The sequence below is a fragment of the Eptesicus fuscus genome, chromosome 6 (assembly GCF_027574615.1).
Source record: "Eptesicus fuscus isolate TK198812 chromosome 6, DD_ASM_mEF_20220401, whole genome shotgun sequence".
Taxonomy (NCBI): domain Eukaryota; kingdom Metazoa; phylum Chordata; class Mammalia; order Chiroptera; family Vespertilionidae; genus Eptesicus; species Eptesicus fuscus.
In genome coordinates this window covers 108,245,095-108,264,302 of record NC_072478.1, presented here as the reverse complement: position 1 = coordinate 108,264,302, position 19,208 = coordinate 108,245,095, and the positions used below count along the sequence as shown (strand labels likewise).

Sequence of the window (19,208 nt, the reverse complement as noted above, 5' to 3'; positions counted from 1 at the left end):
GTCTGGTCAGAGGGGGAGCGGGCCGGGTCACAGCTGGGGGCCCCGGTCTGCAGAGGCCTCCTCTGGCTTTGGCTGCCCCATCCCTGCAGGGCGGCTGGGAGGAGGCTCCCCAGGGGAGCAGCAGCCCCCCGACACCCCGGCTGCCCAACCCCCGAGTGGACACTGCATCGCGTGGGGGACGCTGACGACCGCAAGTCCAAGGACGGACGCGCAATGACGCACACGTGTCCAGCGTGACGAGGACCCTGGCGTGGCCGTGCCCGCAGCACACTCCGGGGTGGGACACACCGCGGGTCTAGTTTACAAGGAGGGTGAGCAGACTCGAGTGTGGGTGATGCCGACCCGGCAGGTGCTGACCCCGAGCCCATGCGGGCGGGGCCAGGGCTCTGTGTTTCTGTGGGTGGATGTCTCTCTCTCTGACCCACAGCACAGGGGCCCTCCCTGCCCCCAGCCCAGCCCAGTGTCCAGGCCCCTCCCTGCCCCCCAGCCCAGCTCAGTGTCCAGGCCCCTCCCTGCCCCCCAGCCCAGTGTCCAGGCCCCTCCCAGCCCAGTGTCCAGGCCCCTCCCTGCCCCCCAGCCCAGTGTCCAGGCCCCTCCCTGTCTCCCAGCTCAGTGTCCAGGCCCCTCCCAGCCCAGTGTCCAGGTCCCGTCCTGAAGGCTGGGACGGGTCTAGCGCAGGAGGTAGAGGCCAGGAGGCAGGTGGCGGCCCAAGACACAGCTTCTAAGTGGCACTCGGAACAGAGAAGTTTCAGAGAAAAGCTGCGTCACCCTCGGGCCTGTGCCCAGCCCGACTCTCCCGGGGCTGTGGGCATGGAGCCTGCCCTGTGGGTGCAGGGGGGAGGGGGGGGCAGGCTCACTGGAGTCTATGGGGTGGGGTGGCTGGGGTGGGAAGGGGCTCCGGGGGGATCTAGGCGGTGGAGGAGGGGAAGTGCCCCCCACTCACAGGGACCCCTCCCTGCACCGGGATTGGCTGACATCAGGGGGCCCACCAAGGCCTGCAAGGGTGGGGCAGTGCAGACACCCCAAGGCCTTCCCCCAGCTTAGAAGAGCTGTGACGGGAGGGGGGCCAGAGAGGCCGGGCCCTCCCGCCGAGCACACTCCTGTCCACTGCGGGCAGCCTGCCCCTCCACACGGCCGCGGCCGCAGTCTGCCAGCCCTGGAAGCCGCAGCCATACTTTCGGGGCGCCCAGCACCCCATTTTCTGCTTGGAAGACTCTCCCAGGACACCTCCAGCCCAGAGGCTGCCCCCCAACCCCTAGGGACCCCCACCCCCACCCCCACCGCCTGCGCCTCAGCTCAAAAGGTCACGCACACAGAGCTGGCGGGGCGGGGCGGGGGGGGGGGGCGGGCACCAGTCAGAGGCCCTGCCGCTTCCCCAGAGCTCAGTGTCCAGGCCCCTCCACGGGCATTTCTGCTCATTTGCCTCTTGACCACCCACTGCCTCGACCCTAGAATGTACAGGGCGGTTTGAGGGACCCCTCCCCGCAGCCCTGGCCAGGTGGCCGCCTGCAGGTGAGGGGCCCCGATGTCTGCACTGCCCTCAGCTCCCCTCCACCACGCCCGGGTGACCCGGCTGCCAAGGGACAGGCCTCCACCACAGGCTCTCCAGCCAGACAGGAGGCCCCCACCCGAGACCGCGCTTTCACGGGCGCGTGGGGACCACAGGTTTCCCAGTCACGAGGCCCCTCCTCTGTTCTCAGTCTCCCTTGGTGTTGGTGTCACTCAAACTGCTGGACAGCTGCCGCGGCCCCTGCAGGCCCCGCCCCTGGAGGCCCCGCCCCCAGGGTCCCGGGAGCTCGGGGGGGTGGGGGGGGCACAGCCCACCCACGGTCCCCCCGCAGCCACTCCAGGACATCCGGACAGGGGCAGGCGGCCCCTCCTCGGCCCCAGGAGCCGGCTCCCTCTTTGCGAAAATGCTGTCCCAACAGGAAATGAGGAAATCCTCGGACCCACGGCCAGCACCTCGGAGACATGAACAGGGAAGGGGGCCCCTGCGCCCGGGCACAGCAACCCTCGGGGGACGCTCAGGCCACAGGGACACAGGTGAGACATAGCGGCCTCGCCCACCCCACCGGCTGCAGTCAGCAGGGCTCGGCCGGTGGGCGGGGCCTCCGGGTGCTGCCTGGTGGGCGGGGCCTCTGGGATGCTATCTGGTGGGCGGGGCCTCTGGCTGCTGTCTGGTGGGCGGGGCCTCCGGGGCTGTCTGGTGGGCGGGGCCTCTGGGTGCTGTCTGGTGGGCGGGGCCTCCGGGGCTGTCTGGTGGGCGGGGCCTCCGGGGCTGTCTGGTGGGCGGGGCCTCCGGGTGCTGTCTGGTGGGCGGGGCCTCTGGGTGCTGTCTGGTGGGCGGGGCCTCCGGGGCTGCCTGGTGGGCGGGGTCTCCGGGGCTGGGCCTCCAGGGCTGTCTGGTGGGCGGGGCCTCCGGGCTGTCTGGTGGGCGGGGCCTCCGGGGCTGTCTGGTGGGCGGGGCCTCCGGGGCTGTCTGGTGGGCGGGGCCTCTGGGTGCTGTCTGGTGGGCGGGCCCCCCGGGGTGCTGCCTGGTGGGCGGGGCCTCCAGGGCTGTCTGGTGGGCGGGGCCTCCGGGCTGTCTGGTGGGCGGGGCCTCCGGACGGGGCAGCGGGCGAGGGTGGGGCTGGGCCCAGCGACAGGCGTCCAGGGAAAGCCACAGGCTTAGGGCAACCAGTGGTTTTTCTCCCAAAGCAGGAGCGGGGCTGTGGCGCCCTCAGCCGCCCGCCCAGCGGCCAAGCCTGCGGACTCAGCAGGGTGAGCGGCTGCGACAGGGCGGCCCCGAGCCTACGGCCCCCTCAGAGCGCTGCCCGCCCAGCTTCCGGGGACAAGCGGGTGTGGCCCAGGGAGCCAGGGAGGCCGCGCCCAGACGGTGGCCACGCCCTGACTGATGTCTCTCCCACGACCTGCCCCACAGCTCGCAGCTGGCACCGGGCGCTGGGGGACACCTGCCGCCCACCTGGTGTGCGTGTGTGTGTGTGCGTGTGTGTGTGTGCGCGTGTGTGTGCACGTGTGTGTGTGCACGTGTGTGTGTGTGTGGGGGGGAGCCCCAGAACCCCCCTTGAGCAGATGCTTGTAAGGAGGGTTCAGGAAGTTCGAGCCCTAGCCAGTTTGGCTCAGTGGGTAGAGTGTCCGCCTGCAGACCAAAGGGTCAGGGTTCGATTCTGGTCAGGGGCACGAACCTCAGTTGCAGGCTCCATCCCCAGCCCCAGTTGGGGGGCAGACAGGAGGCAACTAATTGATGTTTCTCTCGTACATCGATGTTTCTCTCTCTCTCTCTCTCTCCCACCCACCCCTCCCTTCCACTCTCTCTAAAAATCGATGAAAAATACCCTTAGGTGAGGATTAACAACAAAAAAGTTTCAAATTAAGAAATGGAGACACTAAACCTTTTCCATAAGAATAAAAAGACCACAATCCCAACCAGATGCCCAAGCCCCCCATCAGAGCTAGGAGGGAGACAGGAGGGAGGGAGGGTGTCCACGTGTGTACAGAACCCCACATCCTGAGTTCAGGGTCCTCCCTGGGGGAGGAGGGCCTGTGGTGGGCAGAGCTGGCTGGGGCACCCCAGCACCAGGACCCCTGCATCCGGCCAGGAGCCCACACCCTAGTCCTGGGCTCCACGTCACTGTGCCCCTCTTCCCAGCCAGACAGAGGGATGACCGGCCCTGCTCTGCTCTCTGGCGTCCGGTGGGCCGCCGGGAATCGGAAGTCCCTGCCCGATGGGCTGGAGCCGAGCTCCAGGGCCTGTGATCCTCCAGGGAGACCACGAGGCCAGTGGGTGCAGCCCTGGGCCTACAGGGCGGCGGAGGGCCTGGGGTGGACACCTGTAGCAACAGGAGGGGTGGGAGACGGGGCCAGGCCTGAAGCTCAGGTACACTCCTGCCCCAGCCACAAAGGTGTCCCAGGCCACTCCTTACTCTCAGTCCGGGAGACATCACCTGTGGCTCAGGGCAGACCGTCCCAGGCACCAGCTCCCCTGGCCGCTCTCCCTCCCCAGCCCCCCAGCCCCCCAACTCCCCAGCTCCCCAGCCCCCCAGCCCCCCAGCTCCCCAGCCCCCCAGCCCCCCAGCTCCCCAGCCCCCCAGCTCCCCAGCCCCCCAGCCCCTCAGCCCCCCAGCTCCCCAGCCCCCCAGTCCCCCCAGCTCCCCAGCCCCTCAGCCCCTCAGCCCCCCAGCCCCCCAGCTCCCCAGCTGCCTGCGCCTCTGTCTGCCCCGCTCTGCCCCGCCTTCTCCAGGCCATTCTGGTGTGACTCAGCCCCCTCTCCATTTCCGGGAGGTGGACTGACACCTGGACACGTGAGGCAGGTAGGGCTGAGCCAGCAGAACAGGTGTGTCCGGGCAGCCAAGGCCCAGCAGGGGGGAGGGGCTGGCTGAGCCTGGTGGCCCCGCTCCCCGACCTTTGCCCTTCCTGAGGAGGCCCGTGAGGGGAGGGCTGAGGTGCTGACAGCCATGGGGCTGGCTCTGGGCCAGCTCAGGCGGGCGGGGCAGGCCTGGGGCCCATGTCACTGTCTCATCTCCAAGGCCGCCTCCCCGCCCCGCCCCGCCCTGTGGGGCAGCCCAGGGCCCCCGCCCTGCCAGGCGGGTGTCACCTCCACAAGCTGCATTTAGAGAAGAATTAGTACCAATCCTCAGATTCTTCCCAAAGCCAGAGGAGGGGGTGCTGCTTCCAGCCTCATCCCGATACCAAAGGCAGACGAGGAGCCACGAGAAAGGAAACGGCAGGCCAACATCCCCACGAACATGACGCAAACCCTCCACAGAACACCAGCAAAACGCCCCCAGAGACGCACCAGCGGGCTCGCACCCGGGACCGGCGGAGCTCAGCCAGGGATGCAGGGCCGGTCCAGCACCCACAGGTCAGAGGGACGGACCCAACGAACACGCGAAAGACAGAACCGCACGATCGTCTCGACGGGTGCCAAAAAGGCCTTTATGGAACTCAGCGCCCAGTCACCACGAGCCCTCTCAGCGGCACGTACGGAGCAGTGGGCCTCCACCTAACCGAGACCCGGACGACCGCCCACAGCTCACGTCACACTCAGTTCCCCTCCAAGATCGAGGACGAGACCAGGATGCCCACCTCGCCCTTTTATCCAGCGAGTCTCGGCAGGTGTCGCCAGAACTGGGCAAGACAGAGAAACAAACGGCACCCAGGTCAGAAAGAAGGGGCAGTTTCACTGTTCGCAGATGGCGTGACACCACGTGTAGAAAACTCTACAGGCTCCACCCAGAACCGTTAGAACTAACAGACACGCAGCAAAGCTGCAGGATACAAACCTCAATATACAAATACCTGTTGTGTTTCCGGACACGGATGAACTATCCGAAAGGGCAATTAAGAACACAATCCCACTTACAATTGCAACAAAGAGAATAAAATTCCTAGGACTAAACCTAACCAGGGACACAGCTAAGCATCTGCAAAACATGGGGACAGGCTCTGAAGAGACGTTTCCCAAACACATCCATAGGAGGTGGAAGGCCTGCACGCGGGAAACTGCAAAACGTCAAGGAAAGAAATTAAAGACACGGAGAAACGGAAAGATGCTCCTTGCTCATGGCTGGAAGAAGGAACGTCGTTAACATGACCCGATTGCCCAAAGCAATCGACAGATTCAACGCCATCGCCATCAAAATCCCCACGGCCTCTTTCACAGAAATAGACCAAACTGAAATCCATATAAAAAAATAAATAAAAAGCCCTAGCCGGTTTGGCTCAGTGGATAGAGCGTTGTCGGCCTGCGGACTGAAGGGTCCCAGGTTCGATTCCAGTCGAGGGCATGTACCTTGGTTGCGGGCACATCCCCAGTAGTGGGTGTGCCCCTCATCCATGTTTCTGGCTCTCTATCCCTCTCCCTTCCTCTCTGTAAAAAAAATCAATAAAATATATTAAAAAAGAAAACTCATACAAGCTCAACAGCAAAAAAGACCCCAAACCAAAAACACCCAATCATCAACACGTGGGCAGGCTGGGTGGAGGGGGGCAAAGGTCGGGGGAAACGGGGACATCAGTAATAGCGTCAACCCTTAAAAAAACAACAAAGAACACGGGAAGACGCTCTGGAGGCGCCCCAGGTACCTGGAAGGTGTTCGGCACCCGTCACTATTCCTCAGGGAGACGCAAATCAAAACCACGGCCAGCCACGGCCGCCCCGACAATGGCGCTCGCAGAGAGACCAGGCACAGGCCGGCGGGAAGGTGGAGGGAACCCCGGGCCCTTTGGCTGGGGCGCACATCGGGCAGCCCCCCCAGAAAACAGCCCAGGGAGACGCCTGCCTTCCCCGCAGCGCCGGGCAGCGCGTGGGTCCAAGGACAACGGAACCCCGAGGAAAGACACGCGCAGTGTGTCTGCGGCCGCGTGGCTGACAGCGGCCTCGTCGGGGCGGCCGGGGTCGGTGGACAGGTGGCTGGGGTCAGTGGGGTCCACACGCCCGCTCTGGCTCTGCCTCGGCCCTAAAAAGGAAACCTTGACCGGCAGCGGGGCTCAGTGGTTGAGCTTCGACCTATGACCCAAGAGGTCACGGTTCCATTCCAGGGGGGGGCACAGGCCCGGGTTGGGGGCTCCATCCCCAGTGAGGGACGTGCAGGAGGCAGCCGATCCATGACGCTCTCTCACCATGGATGTTTCTCTCTCCCTCTCCCTTCCTCTCTGAGATCAATGAAGACGTATTTTAAAAAGAAGGGAACCTAAAAAAAATAAAATAAAAAATAAATAAATAAATAAAAAGAAGGGAACCTGTCGTTCAGGACAGCGTGGACGAACCCTGAGAGCGTGAGCTGAGGGGAAGAGTCAGAGAAAGACAAAGACCACACGTGGAATCTAAGTAAACAAACCCCCACCGCGACGCGAGAACACGCGGGGGCTGTCGGAGGCGGGAACAGCATGGGCGTGGGGGGGGGGTAAACGGAAAAGCTTCCAGGGATGAGACGGTTTCTGGGCGTGTCACGCACACCCGGCGCCGCAGTTCCTCCGGTGCCGACGCTGGGAAGCCGCTGAGAGAGGCGCTCTGAAAAGACGTGGTGAGGTGGAGGAGGAAAGGGAGCGCGTCCACGGTGACGGGAAAGATTTAATTAAAAACGTACGTGTTAGTGTGTGAGGCGACGAGGGTGAAGTATGGTTATTCTGGTGACCGCGTCTCAGTACATACAAACATTTAACCGTTACGTGTACATCTGCGACTACTATCCCCGCTGTCAGTTACATGTCTGTTGTAGCTGCAATCTTAAGTATGTTTTTATTGACTTCAGAGAGGAAGGAAGAGAGAGAGGGAGAGGGAGAGAGAAGCATCATTGATGAGAGAGAATCATTGATTGGCTGCCTCCTGCACGCCCCCCACTGGGGCGGGGGGTCATGTGCCCCAACTGGGAATCGAACTGAGACCTCCTGGTTCCTAGGTCTACGCTCCACCACTGAGCCACGTCAGCCAGGCACATGTGACTCTTTTTAAAGAAGATTCCACAGTATGCTGCCACGCGGAGGGACCCGGAGGACACGCTCTGCTCCGAGAGACAAGCTGGACACAGAAGGACAAGCACCGAGCGGCTCCACTCACGGAGGCGGATGGCGGAGACGGCGGGAGGTGGGCGCGGGCAGAGACGGCGGGAGGTGGGTGCAGCAGAGACGGCGGGAGGTGGGTGCGGGCAGAGACGGCGGGAGGTGGGCGCGGGCAGAGACGGCGGGAGGTGGGTGCAGCAGAGACGGCGGGAGGTGGGTGCGGGCAGAGACGGCGGGAGGAGGTGCTTCACGGCCGGCTTTCCACGTGCGGGAGGGAGCGATGGGCGTGGCGGGGATGAGGCCACGGCGGTGTGAACGCATCGGGTGCCCCTCAACGCTGCTCCCCACGTGGTGACGACGGCAGTTCTACGCTGTGTGTATTTTGACACCATCAAAGGGGGAAGCGCCGCCCGCCGGCCGCCCAGTGCCTGGCAGCGGGAGGCGGCCGCAGAGGTGGGGGAGGGGGTAGACCAGGAAGTCCCGCTGCCCCCCAGCGACCTCGCCCCTCCTCCCCCCACCCGGACCCCAGCAGGGTCCTCCCAGTTCTTTCCTCGGAGAAATGGGGCCGTACAGCCGCCTGGCAGCGGACCCCACCGGGCGCCGGCTCCTGGCTGTGGTGGGATAGGCGCGCCCAGGTGAGGCACCCGTGCGGCGGGGCTCACCCCGGAGGGTGCTCGGTGCCACCGACGGCTAAGAAGGTGCCGCTCTGGTGGGCGTGGGGGCGAGCCGGGGGCCGAGGCGGGACAGGGGTCATATGTAATATTTTCAACAATAAATAGTTATTTTTTAAAAAGACGGAAACGCCCGGTCCTGTCACCTCAGGTAACAGTGTGGCTCGCAGGCCTGGGTGCCGCTGTCAGTGAACCCGAACCAGGCCCCGGACAGACGCGGGCGCTCAGCTCACCCTCTGGCCACAACCGCACGGCTCCCCAACCGACGCCTAACCGTCAGCAGGAACACGTGTGAGCTCTGCGTGGACCTCCGGTAACAGGAGCAAGTAACCGCTTTCCACCTGCGGCTCCAGGCCGGGTCCCGGGCGGAGCCTCTCCCAGCAGCTCAGGGCTCCTGGGGGGCCACCCCGGACAGGCCGCCCTTGGGAGCCGCGAGACAGGGCCCGGGTTCGATGTCATGGGGGAGGGTCGGGAAGCGGGTGTTGGGGGCTGCAGGGGTCCCCAGACCTCCTTCCTCCCCAGCCCTCGCAGGGCCAGCTGGCAGGCCTGCCCAGGTCCCCACACCCGGCCCGCGCTGTCCTGCTGTCCAGGGCGGATGCTGCGGGAACCCACCCCGCGGTGCCCGCTCCTGGCTGGCCGGGCTGGGGAGGGCGAGGGCGTGTGGCTGGGTTCTGCCAGCATCACACACGGTCCACGCCGCCCAGCGGTGCCCGAGGGTCCCTGGCCGCCCTCTGACCCCAGCTGCACCCGACAGGCTGGCCCGCAGGCAGGGCTCCGCGGGAGGAGAAGGTGCAGGCCTCAGGCAGCGGCCATGGGCCCTGAGGCCCGGAGCAGAGGAGGCAGGGAGCGGACAGAGCTGAGGCCCGGAGCAGAGGAGGCAGGGAGCGGGCACCGCAGGGCGGACAGAGCTGAGGCCCGGAGCAGAGGAGGCAGGGAGCGGGCACCGCAGGGCGGACAGAGCTGAGGCCCGGAGCAGAGGAGGCAGGGAGCGGGCACCGCAGGGCGGGCAGAGCTGTGGCCGGGCAGCAGGAGTCCTGTCTGCCTTGAGGCCCCGTGTCCCCTAAGGACCTCCGTTTCCCCACCCGTAAAATGGGGGGCCTGCTCAAGGCTTGTCTGCTCCCAGGCCACCGGGCGGGTGGGACTGGATGGGGGTGTCCTGGGGCAACTCTGCAAAGCAGAGGCTTGGCCCGTGCCAGGGCCACCCAGGCCGTGGCCCCTGGACCGGAGGCCGGGAGGGCAGTGTGGCCGGGAAGAAGGGTAGGGACAGGCCAAACCTGAGCGCCCGGCTGACGTCCCTTCCTCCCTGACCCCCTGGCACTTTCCTGACCAAGTGGAAAGGCAGGTCTGGGAGGGGAGGGGAGGGGAGGAGTCTGGGGCGAGGGCTCCCCATGAGCAATCCCCGGGGCAATGGGGGTGGCGCCCCACCAGCCTCTGGAGAAGCCCCCGCTGCCTCCCCGTGGGATACCCAGGCGCCCGGTGCTTCCTCCCCCCCCACCCCCCGCGCCACTCCCGGCCCCCCGCGCCACTCCCGGCCCCAGGCCCAAGGCTGCTGACCAGCCGGTTCCAGACCTGGGGCTGCAGAGGCCCCGCCCTGCCCGCGGGGCGGGGTGGGGGGTGCAGGGGGTGCAGGTGACTGGGGGCAAATGCAGGGACTTCCCACCACCGCCCAGCGCCTCGCCCTCCCTGTGCCTGAGGTTTGTTCTGAGGGGTCCTGGCTGGGAGCCCCCGTGGGGTGCCGAGTGCCCAACCGAAGCGCCTGGGACGTCCCTGCGGGAGGCCCCCCGCGCCCCAGCTTGAGGGGATGCGCCCCCCGCGGAAGTCCTCGGTCTGGCTCTGCTGAGCCCAGGACGCCGGCACCGGAGCAAAGTCCAGGCGGTGCCCGCAGGGAGGATGGGGGCGGGGTGCGCGCTCCGGGCGCTGCCAGAGCCCCCTGAGCTCCCTCCCCTGCTGTGGGGGCGCAGGGCAGGGGCTCCGGGGGCCATGACGTCACCGCCAGGTCGCGGGGAGCCAGGTGGACGCCCACGCCCAGCCCCGCCCGGGCGGCTCCCATCCTCCCCGCGGCCCCGCGCGGCGATTTCCTCTTTCTCTGCGGAGCCCGAGGTTTCGCAACGCGGCGGGTCCGCGGAGGACGGCGCCCGGAGCCGGGAGCCCGGAGGGGGAGGGGAGGGGAGCGGAGGCGGCGGGGGGGGGGGGGGCGCGGGCCTGGCCGTCGGTCCCGCAGGTGCACTCGGCGCGCCCCACCCGCGCGGGGACCAGGCTGCGCGCCCGCGCCCCCGCCACGCGGCGCCATAGCGCCCTCCGGCCCCGGGTCGGCATCCCGGCGGGCACCCACCGGCCCGCATCCCGGCAGCGCCCGGGACCCCACCCACCCCGCAGCGCCCGCCCGCCCGCACCTACCCGGGGCGCCGCAGTCGGCGCAGCGCGCGTTCCCGGGCCGCCGCAGCAGCTCCCACACCCGCGGCCGCTCCTGGGCCATCGCAGCGCCGCGCCCCCGGGCCGGGCGGGGCCCCGAGGTGCCCTCCGCGCTAGGGCCCCACGCGGGCTGCCCGCCGCCCCTGCGCCATCGGCCGCCTCAGCCGGGGCGCCGGTTCCGCATTCCCGCCGCCGCCGGGCTCCGCCGCTCGTGTCGCCGCCGCCGAGGCCGCCAGGCGTGTGCTGCGCGGGGCCCGGGCGCGGACGGCGCGCTCCGGCCGGCACGGCCCGCGGGCGGCCCCCAGCGGCGCGGGCAGGCGGCCTCCTGGGCGCACCCAGCCCTCGCGCCCGGCATCCGGGTGGCCCCACGCCCACCCCGTCCACGCCCAGGGGCCACGCGCTCTGCACTGAGCCACCAGCCACACTGCTGGGAGCGGGGGGGACCTGCCGGCCTGGGTGGGGTCGGAGGTGCCAGCATGGGGGGGGGGGGGGGGCGGCGGTGACCGCACCCACATACCCACTGCGCCTTCCCCGGCCCGCATCCCGCCCAGCCCGCCCGCTGAGTGCTGGGGAAGGAAGGGGTGCGTGCCCGGAGCTGGGGACCCCGCTCACCATCCTGGGAGGAGACAGCCAGCAGGTGACAAGACCCGCGACCGTGGGTGCTCAGGAGGAATAAGGGCCCCACCCTCCCTGCTCGGGGGACGGGACAGGGTGGGCCCAGCGCCCGGGGCAAAGCCCTCCTGCCTGGGCCTCAAGCAGGAAGGTGACGTGGACAGAGATGGAGGTGACGGTCCACAAAGGATGTCCCTCCTCCACGTGCCCATGCTTTTTTCCCCTCAAATTCTGTTTTCTTCTTCAATTATGAACGCAGGGACACATCCTGTTAAGAACAAATTGCAACAGAGCAGCCTGAGAGGTCACAGCCTCCCGCCCGCCCCGCCCAGGCCCTTCTGGGCCGGTGGCTGCTAATAGCCCCTCAGCACCTTCCCGAGACCCACAGCCTCTATCCTTCCCGCCTTCCCCCCAGGACCGCCAGCTGAGCACCCTGAGTAATCAGCAGGGACCCCCCACCCCCAAGGGCAGGGACCCCACAGCTCCCAGCCCAGCCCAGGGCCTGCAGATGTTCAGGCCCCGAGCGCCCAGCCCAACACCCCCAAGGAGAACAGAGCAGCCGTGCGGCTGCTGGAGTCTACGCCTCGGAACCGGTGTGGGCGCCTGTGGACATGAGCGTGGCCTTCGCTTCCCTCCCGCGTTGCCAGGGGTGGGAGGCCGTGGCCGGGAGACGCTCTGGGTCTGAGACTCAGGCCTCGGCACCCCAGCCCCCGGGGGGACCCTGAGGGCCGAAGCAGAGAGCACCCATCTGGCTGAATTGGCCTGGACCTGGGACCCTGGCCTGGGTGGGAGGAGGAGCGGGCACGCCTGGCAGCAGCAGACCCCGCCCCTGCCCCCCACACGCACTGGAGCTCCGGGCTGCACAGCCACAGGACCTGGAGTGGCGCGGGCGCGACCCGCCGGCCAGAGCTCTCCAGGGGCCGCCAGTCCTCCCCCCTCCCGCCCTCCCAGGCCACATCCTCTCCTTGGCCTCCTGCTCCATGGCCTGCTCCCTGCCCGACCCTGGAGGCGGCCCTCCGCTGGGCCCCGGGAGGGTGGGCAGCCCAGGGAATCGTGCCTCCTGAGGGAGCGCTGGGCAAAGCCAGCCTCCCCACGCAGCCTTGGGCTCGGTGCCCTCTGGCCCACCCCTACAAAGGGTCATTGTGTTCCACCCAGAGAAACAGAACAGCCAGAGGAAAGATGGGGTAGCAGCTTTGGGGAGCTCTGCAGGGGGGGCCGGCCCGGCCCACGGAGCCGGCAACCCTCCCCCCCCAGGGCCAAAGCCAGGGGTGCAGGGACGCACAGCCCCCAGAGGCCTCATAAGGTGTGGTGTCCAGGGGCCCTGAGGCCGAAGCAGAGAGCACCCATCTGGCTGAATTGGCTTCGACCCTGGACCGGGCATGGGTGGGCGGCGGAGCGGGCACTGCCTGGCAGAAAAATACTTGAAGATATTGTTTGCTTAGTTTCCAGAGAGGAGCGGTATTAGCTGGGGAGGAGGGTGGGTCTGAAGTCCTCAGGCCCTGGGGCTGCTCCCCGGCTGCGGGCGGGACCTGCTGCCAGGCCCCTGCGGGCACAGAGGCCGAGCACTCAGCGGGCACAGCCCTGAGCAGAGCGGCTCCCAGGCAGCCACCCTCCTGCGGCCGGGGGGCGGGCGGGGAGGGGAGGGGCCAGCAGGGAAGCTGTGCACACCCACCTTTAGCCTTTCCCTTACCTGGGCAGGGGGGGGGGGCGGGGGAAGAACATATTGACACTGGGGTTCCCGCTCTTACCCTGGCCCCGCCCCTTTCAGCAATGGCCGTGGCACTGTGGGGGCTTTTTTTGTTTTGTTTTTTGTTTTTTTAATCCTCATCCGAGGATGTTTTCCCATTGATTGTTAGAGAGAGTGGAAGGGGCAGGGAGAGAGCTAGTGCGGAGGGGAGAGGAGAGAGAGAGAGAGAGAGAGAGATTGGCTGCCCCCCGCACACACCCAGACAGGGCTGGGAATCAATCTGCAACCCAGGCATGTGCCCTGGATCAGAATGCTCCAACCACTGGGCAACACCACCCAGGGCGGAGCTGTGGGTTTTAAGGTCACAGGCAAATGGGTGCAACACACACAAAAACCCACTGGTGCCGGCCCGTGTGGCTCAGTGGTTGAGCGTGGATCTCATGAACCAGGAGGTCACGGCTCAATTCCCTGCCCTGGTTGCAGGCTCGATCCCCAATAGGGGCGTGCAGGAGGCGGCTGATCAATGGTTCTCTCTCGTCATTGATGTTTATCTCTCCCTCTCCCTTCCTCTCTGAAATCAATAAAAAAAAAAACCACTGGCAAGGAACTCTTACAAGTCAGTGACAGGAGCTCGGTGACCCAGTTAAACGCGGGCCAGGACCCACACGGCCACTTCCCCAGGGAAGGCCCACGTGGCCACGAGGCCCACGGGATGCTCCCACCATCAGCCCCCAGGGAGCGGAGAGCGGGCGCTGTGAGGGGCCAGCGCACACCCAGGGGCGGCGAGAACTGAAAGTCGGAAGACAGCCCTGCCCGGGCAGCTCAGGTGGTTAGCGCGTCGTCCCGATACGCCCAGGTTGTGGGTTCGAGCCTCGGTCACGGCACATGCAATAAGCAAGCGGTGAGTGCGTGGGTGGGTGGAGCAGCAAACCTCTCTCAAACACATTTTAAAAAATAAAACTAAAAACAGCAGGTGCGTGTGGGCGAGGACGAGGCGGGCAGAACCCCGAGGCGCCGGGGGCGGGAGGGGCAGCCTCTGCGGACCAGGCTCCGTTGGCTCCTCAGATGGTTACATGCAGTGACCACCACCCAGCAGTCCAGGCCTGGGCACAGACCCGAGAACCGGAAACGCACACAGGTGCCTGCACCCCGCTCACAGCCCACCAGTCACAGCAGCTGGAGGAGCGGGCAGCCCGTGTCCACCGGCCGGCGACAGACACACGGGGTCAGCCCCGCCCAGAGCTCGTCACACACACGCGGCGACACACCTCGCTCGGGCACGGGCCTGAGAACATGCTTGGCGTGTGCACGGGTTCAGAGGGGCGCGGCGGGCCATCGGCCTGCGTCCTCGGTCCCACGCGTTTCCCACGTTCAAACAGGACTGAGCAGCTCCCCCTGCTCCCTCTGCTCTGGGCCTGACGGGACGCCCCAGCTGCGCTGAGCCATGCGGCCTCCACGCGGTGACGGGGTCCTGGGTCCACCCTCTCAGCAGCCCCCCAGAAGCTGGCTTCATGTGCCTTCGCAGATGGGGAGACTGAGGCTGGGAAGGGCTGGGCCATGAGGTCATGGGGGTCATCTCCTGGGGCCTGAGGCCAGAGACCAGCACGAGGGACCCACACACCAGACGGAGGAGCCGGAAGCCCTCCAGCCTCACAGAACACAGGGCGGAAGGCGGGACGCTTTCCACAGGTCATCGGGCTCTCGCTGCGCCAACCAGCTGCCTCTGAGCACGTCTGCTGTGACCAGGTCCCTGCCCCATGTGGGATGGGCCCGGACAGGTGTAATGGGGCTTGTATTTCCCTCTGTCCATCCATCCCTCCACCCACCCACCCATCCATCCACCCATCTACCCATCCACCCATCCACCCACCCATCCACCCACCCATCCACCCACCCATCCACCCACCCATCCATCCACCCACCCATCCATCCACCCACCCACCCACCCACCCATCCACGCACCCATCATCCACCCACCCATCCATCCACCCACCCACCCATCCACCCACCCACCCACCCACCCATCCATCCATCCACCCATCCATCCACCCATCCACCCACCCACCCACCCATCCATCCACCCACCCATCCATCCACCCATCCATCCACCCATCCACCCACCCACCATCCACCCATCCATCCATCCACCATCCATCCATCCACCCACCCATCCACCCACCCATCCACCCATCCATCTATCCACCCACCCATCCATCCACCCACCCAACCACCCACCCATCTATCCACCATCCATCCACTCATCCCACCTACCATCCATCCACCCACCCACCCATCCATTCACCCATCCCACCTACCATCCATCCACCCACCCATCCATCCACCCACCATCCATCCACCCATCCCACCCACCCACTGAGAGGAGGGATCTATGTTCTCAACTTGAACCTGGGTGGGTCTGACTGCTCAACCCATGCAGAATGGCTGCAAGACCCACGTGACTGCCAAGGCTGGGCCCTGACAGGAAGTCACCTCCACCTGGTGCACAAGCTCTCAGATTCCTCTCTCTCTCTCTTCCTCTCTCTCTCTCTCTCTCTCTCTCTCTCTCTCTCTCTCTCTCTCTCTCGTCTCTCCTTGGGAGCTGAGCCTGGGAAGCCAGGTACGGAGCCCGGCACCTCTCAGGCTGCCTCACAGCGGAGACCCAGTGGAGAGAGCCGGAGCCCACGATGCCCGGAGCCCGGCTGCTGTATCAGCCCGAGCGGCTGGCGTCCTCCCCGCCCCGGGGAGAGGCCTCAGGGGATGAAGCCTCAGCCACGGCCCTGCGAGAACCGGGCTGAGCGCAGCCAATCCCTGGGCGGAGAGAATGTCCCCAGAAAATGCGGGAGGGGGGACAGCCACAGGGGGTGTCCGGCACCCCAACCCCGCGCTCCCACCGCCTCAGGACGGAGCGCTGGCCTCCGGGTGACCCCCAGCTCCCCACGGCCCCCTCTCACCTCCAGCGCGGGAACCCAGCTCCATTCCTACCCCCCGCAGCCCGGCCCCGGGCGCTGGTCCACCCGGGTGGGCGGAGCTTGGCCACCAGGTGAGCAGGCACCTGCCCCAAGCGGATGTGGACCGCGCTGCCCACGGGGTGCGGGCGGGGGCATTGAGGAGCCTCAGGGGGACGCCCTGGCATGTCAGGAGGACCTGGGTCCCACCTTCAGGTTCCCCGGGTGGGGCCCCCCTCCCCGCCCCCACTCCCCTCCGGGTGACCCCGCTCCGCGCTGCAGTTCCGCCGCCGTCCAGCAGGGGCCGCCACGCCACCACCTTCGGTCCTGGAGGCGCAGTGGGTCAGAGGGGAAGGACAAGGGTTTCCCGAGGGTTTGGCCCAATTGCTATACTGGGCGGGCCAGCCCCACCCCAAAGGGCCCCCAGCCCAGCATCTTCAGGAGGGCGGACCGGCAGGCAGACCCCTGGAGGGGGTGTCCCCACGCCGTCCGGGGCCCTGTCCTCCCAGCAGCGCCACCTGGGACTAGAGCTGCTGGTCCAACCCTGGAGCCGGGGTTCGGGTGGGACTCGGAACAACGCTCCCTGTCCTGGCCCCGCAGCCCCCTCTCCAGGGCGCCCCGGGGGCAGGGAAGGGGACAGGCCTGGGGAGCAAAGGGGGCCCTGTGCGGGGTCTGCGCTGCCTGCGGGGGGACAGCGGGCTCGGCCAGCCTGCCGCCGGCCCTTCCCTCGGAGCTCACCTCCGGGCGCTGGCCATCCAGGTCCCAGACCAGGAGCACCTGCCGCTGTTACGAGACTCTCAGGCCTCATGGCTCCAACGGGAGCGAGACCACCTGCAGGTCTGCGGGGTGGCCCTGTCCCGTTGGCCCCTCCAGGGGGACCCCGAATTCCCGGGGAAGCTCAGGGCATGGGCCAGGCCTGAGCATTCTAGACCAGCCCCCCACAGGAGCAGGCTGGCCCACAGACCCTACCCCTTGGCGCCCAGCTGAGCGTGGTGGGCGCCGCCACGGGGCGTCCCCCCTCAGAAGTAAGGGGTGGGTAGCAGCCTGCCAGGCCTCCCGCAGGAGGGCTGGCCTCAGGGGGCCCAGGCCGGGGGTTCCGTCCAGGAGGGGGCCCCTCCTGCACCATGCGTGGCACACGGCTGTGAAACGTGATCTGTTCCTCCGAAGAGACTGGAGACTCAGGACTTTAGACCCAGAATTATGACAAGCTCATGCTCTGGCTCCATCAAAGGTTCCCTAGTGTCTCTGGCAACAAAGGACCCCTGCCCCTCCCGGTCTCACCTCAGTCAGCCCTCCACTGGCTCCAGGCTCTGGTCCAGGCTCAGGCTCCATGTTCCAGGCTCCAGGGGGTGGGGGAGAAGCCCTCTGTGCTGGGCCACCAAGGCGGCTCTGACCACCCCGGCTTGCCTCTCCATGGAGCCCCTCACCAGCCCTTCGTGCCTGGCGGCTGCCAGCAAAGCCACACTGGATTCCAGCACAGAAACCAGGACGGACGGATGAGCTGGCTGTGCTTATGGATATAAAACTACAGCCACGGGCACATCATTTCTAGACGACGTAAAATCAGTAAACATGAGCTGCTTGTGACGAACGGCTTCGCTGTTTCCGTAAAAACAAGACGTGCTTGGTGTGAAACAGTCGTGACGAGAACCCGGAGGGGAGCCAGCTGATGTCGGCAATGCCGGCCCGGACATGGTCCCCCCAAGCCCAGACCAGGAGCCGTGTGGTCCCCACTCCAAGAGGGGGCCGCGTCACACGTGCGCTGGCCGGTTCTGACTCCCGATCCCGTTTACTGGAAGCGCAGGCCTGTCCTCGCTGTCAGTGCCCACAAAGCAAGCGCCACGGGTTCCGGAAGAACGTGAGGCGCCACCCATGCCAGGGCGGCCCGGGTCAGTGCCTCCCCGGGTCCTGTCAGAGGCAGAGCAGGAAGACGGGACGGAGCAGAGGCAGGGGGGAGGGAGGACGGGCCACAGGCCCAAGCACCAGGCACCTCCAGACGCCGGGAAAGGCAGGAGTCTCGCCAGAGCCCCCAGCAGACATGGCCCTCGGTGTTTCAGGCTCCAGACCCTCACGTGACACAGCTGCCTGCTTCAGCCGTCGGGTTTCCGGGGACTGTGCGGAGGGAAGGGGCCTCCCGAAGGCTGGGGTGTGGCTGCAGTGGAGGGAGCACAGGGCGAGGGACGAGGGGGACCAGCCCTGCGCCCCGGCTCCCAGCCATGCCTTGTGTGGGTGAGGTCGGGGGCGGGGCGGACAAGGACCAGACCGGGGAGGGCGTGGGCCTGGCCATGCTCCTGGCCCCTCCCCAAGGCCCTGATGTGGTGCCTCTCAGCACTGGTCTCTGGGGACAAGGGCACCGAGGAATCCATCGCGCTTCACACACACCTGCTGGCAGCTTCGGCAGGAGCGGGCGGACGTCGGGCTCCCCGCGTCCTGTTTCAGTGTCAGGAGCCGCCGCCATCCCCACGCGGCTATGCTCAGCACGGCCCTCCTCCGCCTCCCTGGCTATCACCCCTCCTTCAAATCCACCGTGTGTTTCAGAATGAGAATCTCCCCATGTCCACAGAAAGTTCAACTACAGAGTTTGACAAAATATTTCTTCATTTTGAAACAATTCCAGACTTCCCAAAAGCTACTAAAATAGAAGTGCCACACGCCGTTTCTCCAAACCTTACGGGACCACAGGACAAGGCGGCATCGCCTTGGCCACCGACCTGCAGACCCTCAGCTGTGGCCTCCCGCCCGACCCCCCGCCGGGCCACGGAGCCTGGTGCCTGGGACGGCCCCGAGTCCTCCCGGACCAGCCGCTCTGAGGACTGCTTCCTCGTTTTGTACAAGGCGCTCACGAGACGGAGGTTACGCACTTGGCAAGAAAACCACCGACGTGACCTGTCCTTCTCGGGGAGTCAGGTTGGGGTGCTCCCTCCCTCCCCTCCGGGCGGTCCAGGGGCGCCTCTGTGCACGGGGTGCTCCATTTGGGGACCCCCAGGGCCTGGCTGTGAGAAACAACATGGCTCCGAGCCAGAGCTAAGCTGCAGGCCCGCGGCCATTCTCGTTGCTGCCGGAGTTTCCTTTTGTACAAACACACGGGTATTTCTAGTTGCTTTCCTTTAAACTTTCTTTTAATCCAGTCAACACAGATTTTAATTGTTTTGTAATTTATTGAGAGAGACATCGATTTGTTGTTCCCTTCCTCTGGCCGATTCTCGTCTGTGCCGACGGGACTGAACCCACAGCCTTGGCGCATCGGGACGGCGCTCTAACCAACCGAGCGCCAGCCAGGCCCGTTCCCGCAGTTTCTTACGTCTTTCTCATGTTACAGATACTCTCGGGTTCCGCTTTTTCATTGTTTTGTTTTATAAAAAAGGGAAAGAAAACCACTCT

At 66.4% G+C, this 19,208-nt stretch overlaps 1 protein-coding gene across 3 annotated transcripts in view; it reads right to left on the bottom strand.

Moving 5' to 3' along the window:
* The window catches only part of ADAP1 (ArfGAP with dual PH domains 1), a 28,460-nt gene extending 17,627 nt beyond the window's left edge, over positions 1 to 10,833 (bottom strand). For all 3 annotated transcript variants that reach the window (XM_054717058.1, XM_054717060.1, XM_054717061.1), the window contains exon 1: positions 10,569 to 10,833. In XM_054717058.1, coding sequence (XP_054573033.1) covers positions 10,569 to 10,647 — 79 coding nt within the window. In that variant the 5' untranslated portion in view covers positions 10,648 to 10,833. The remainder of the gene's footprint in view (positions 1 to 10,568) is intronic.
* Positions 10,834 to 19,208: the final 8,375 nt, after the last annotated feature.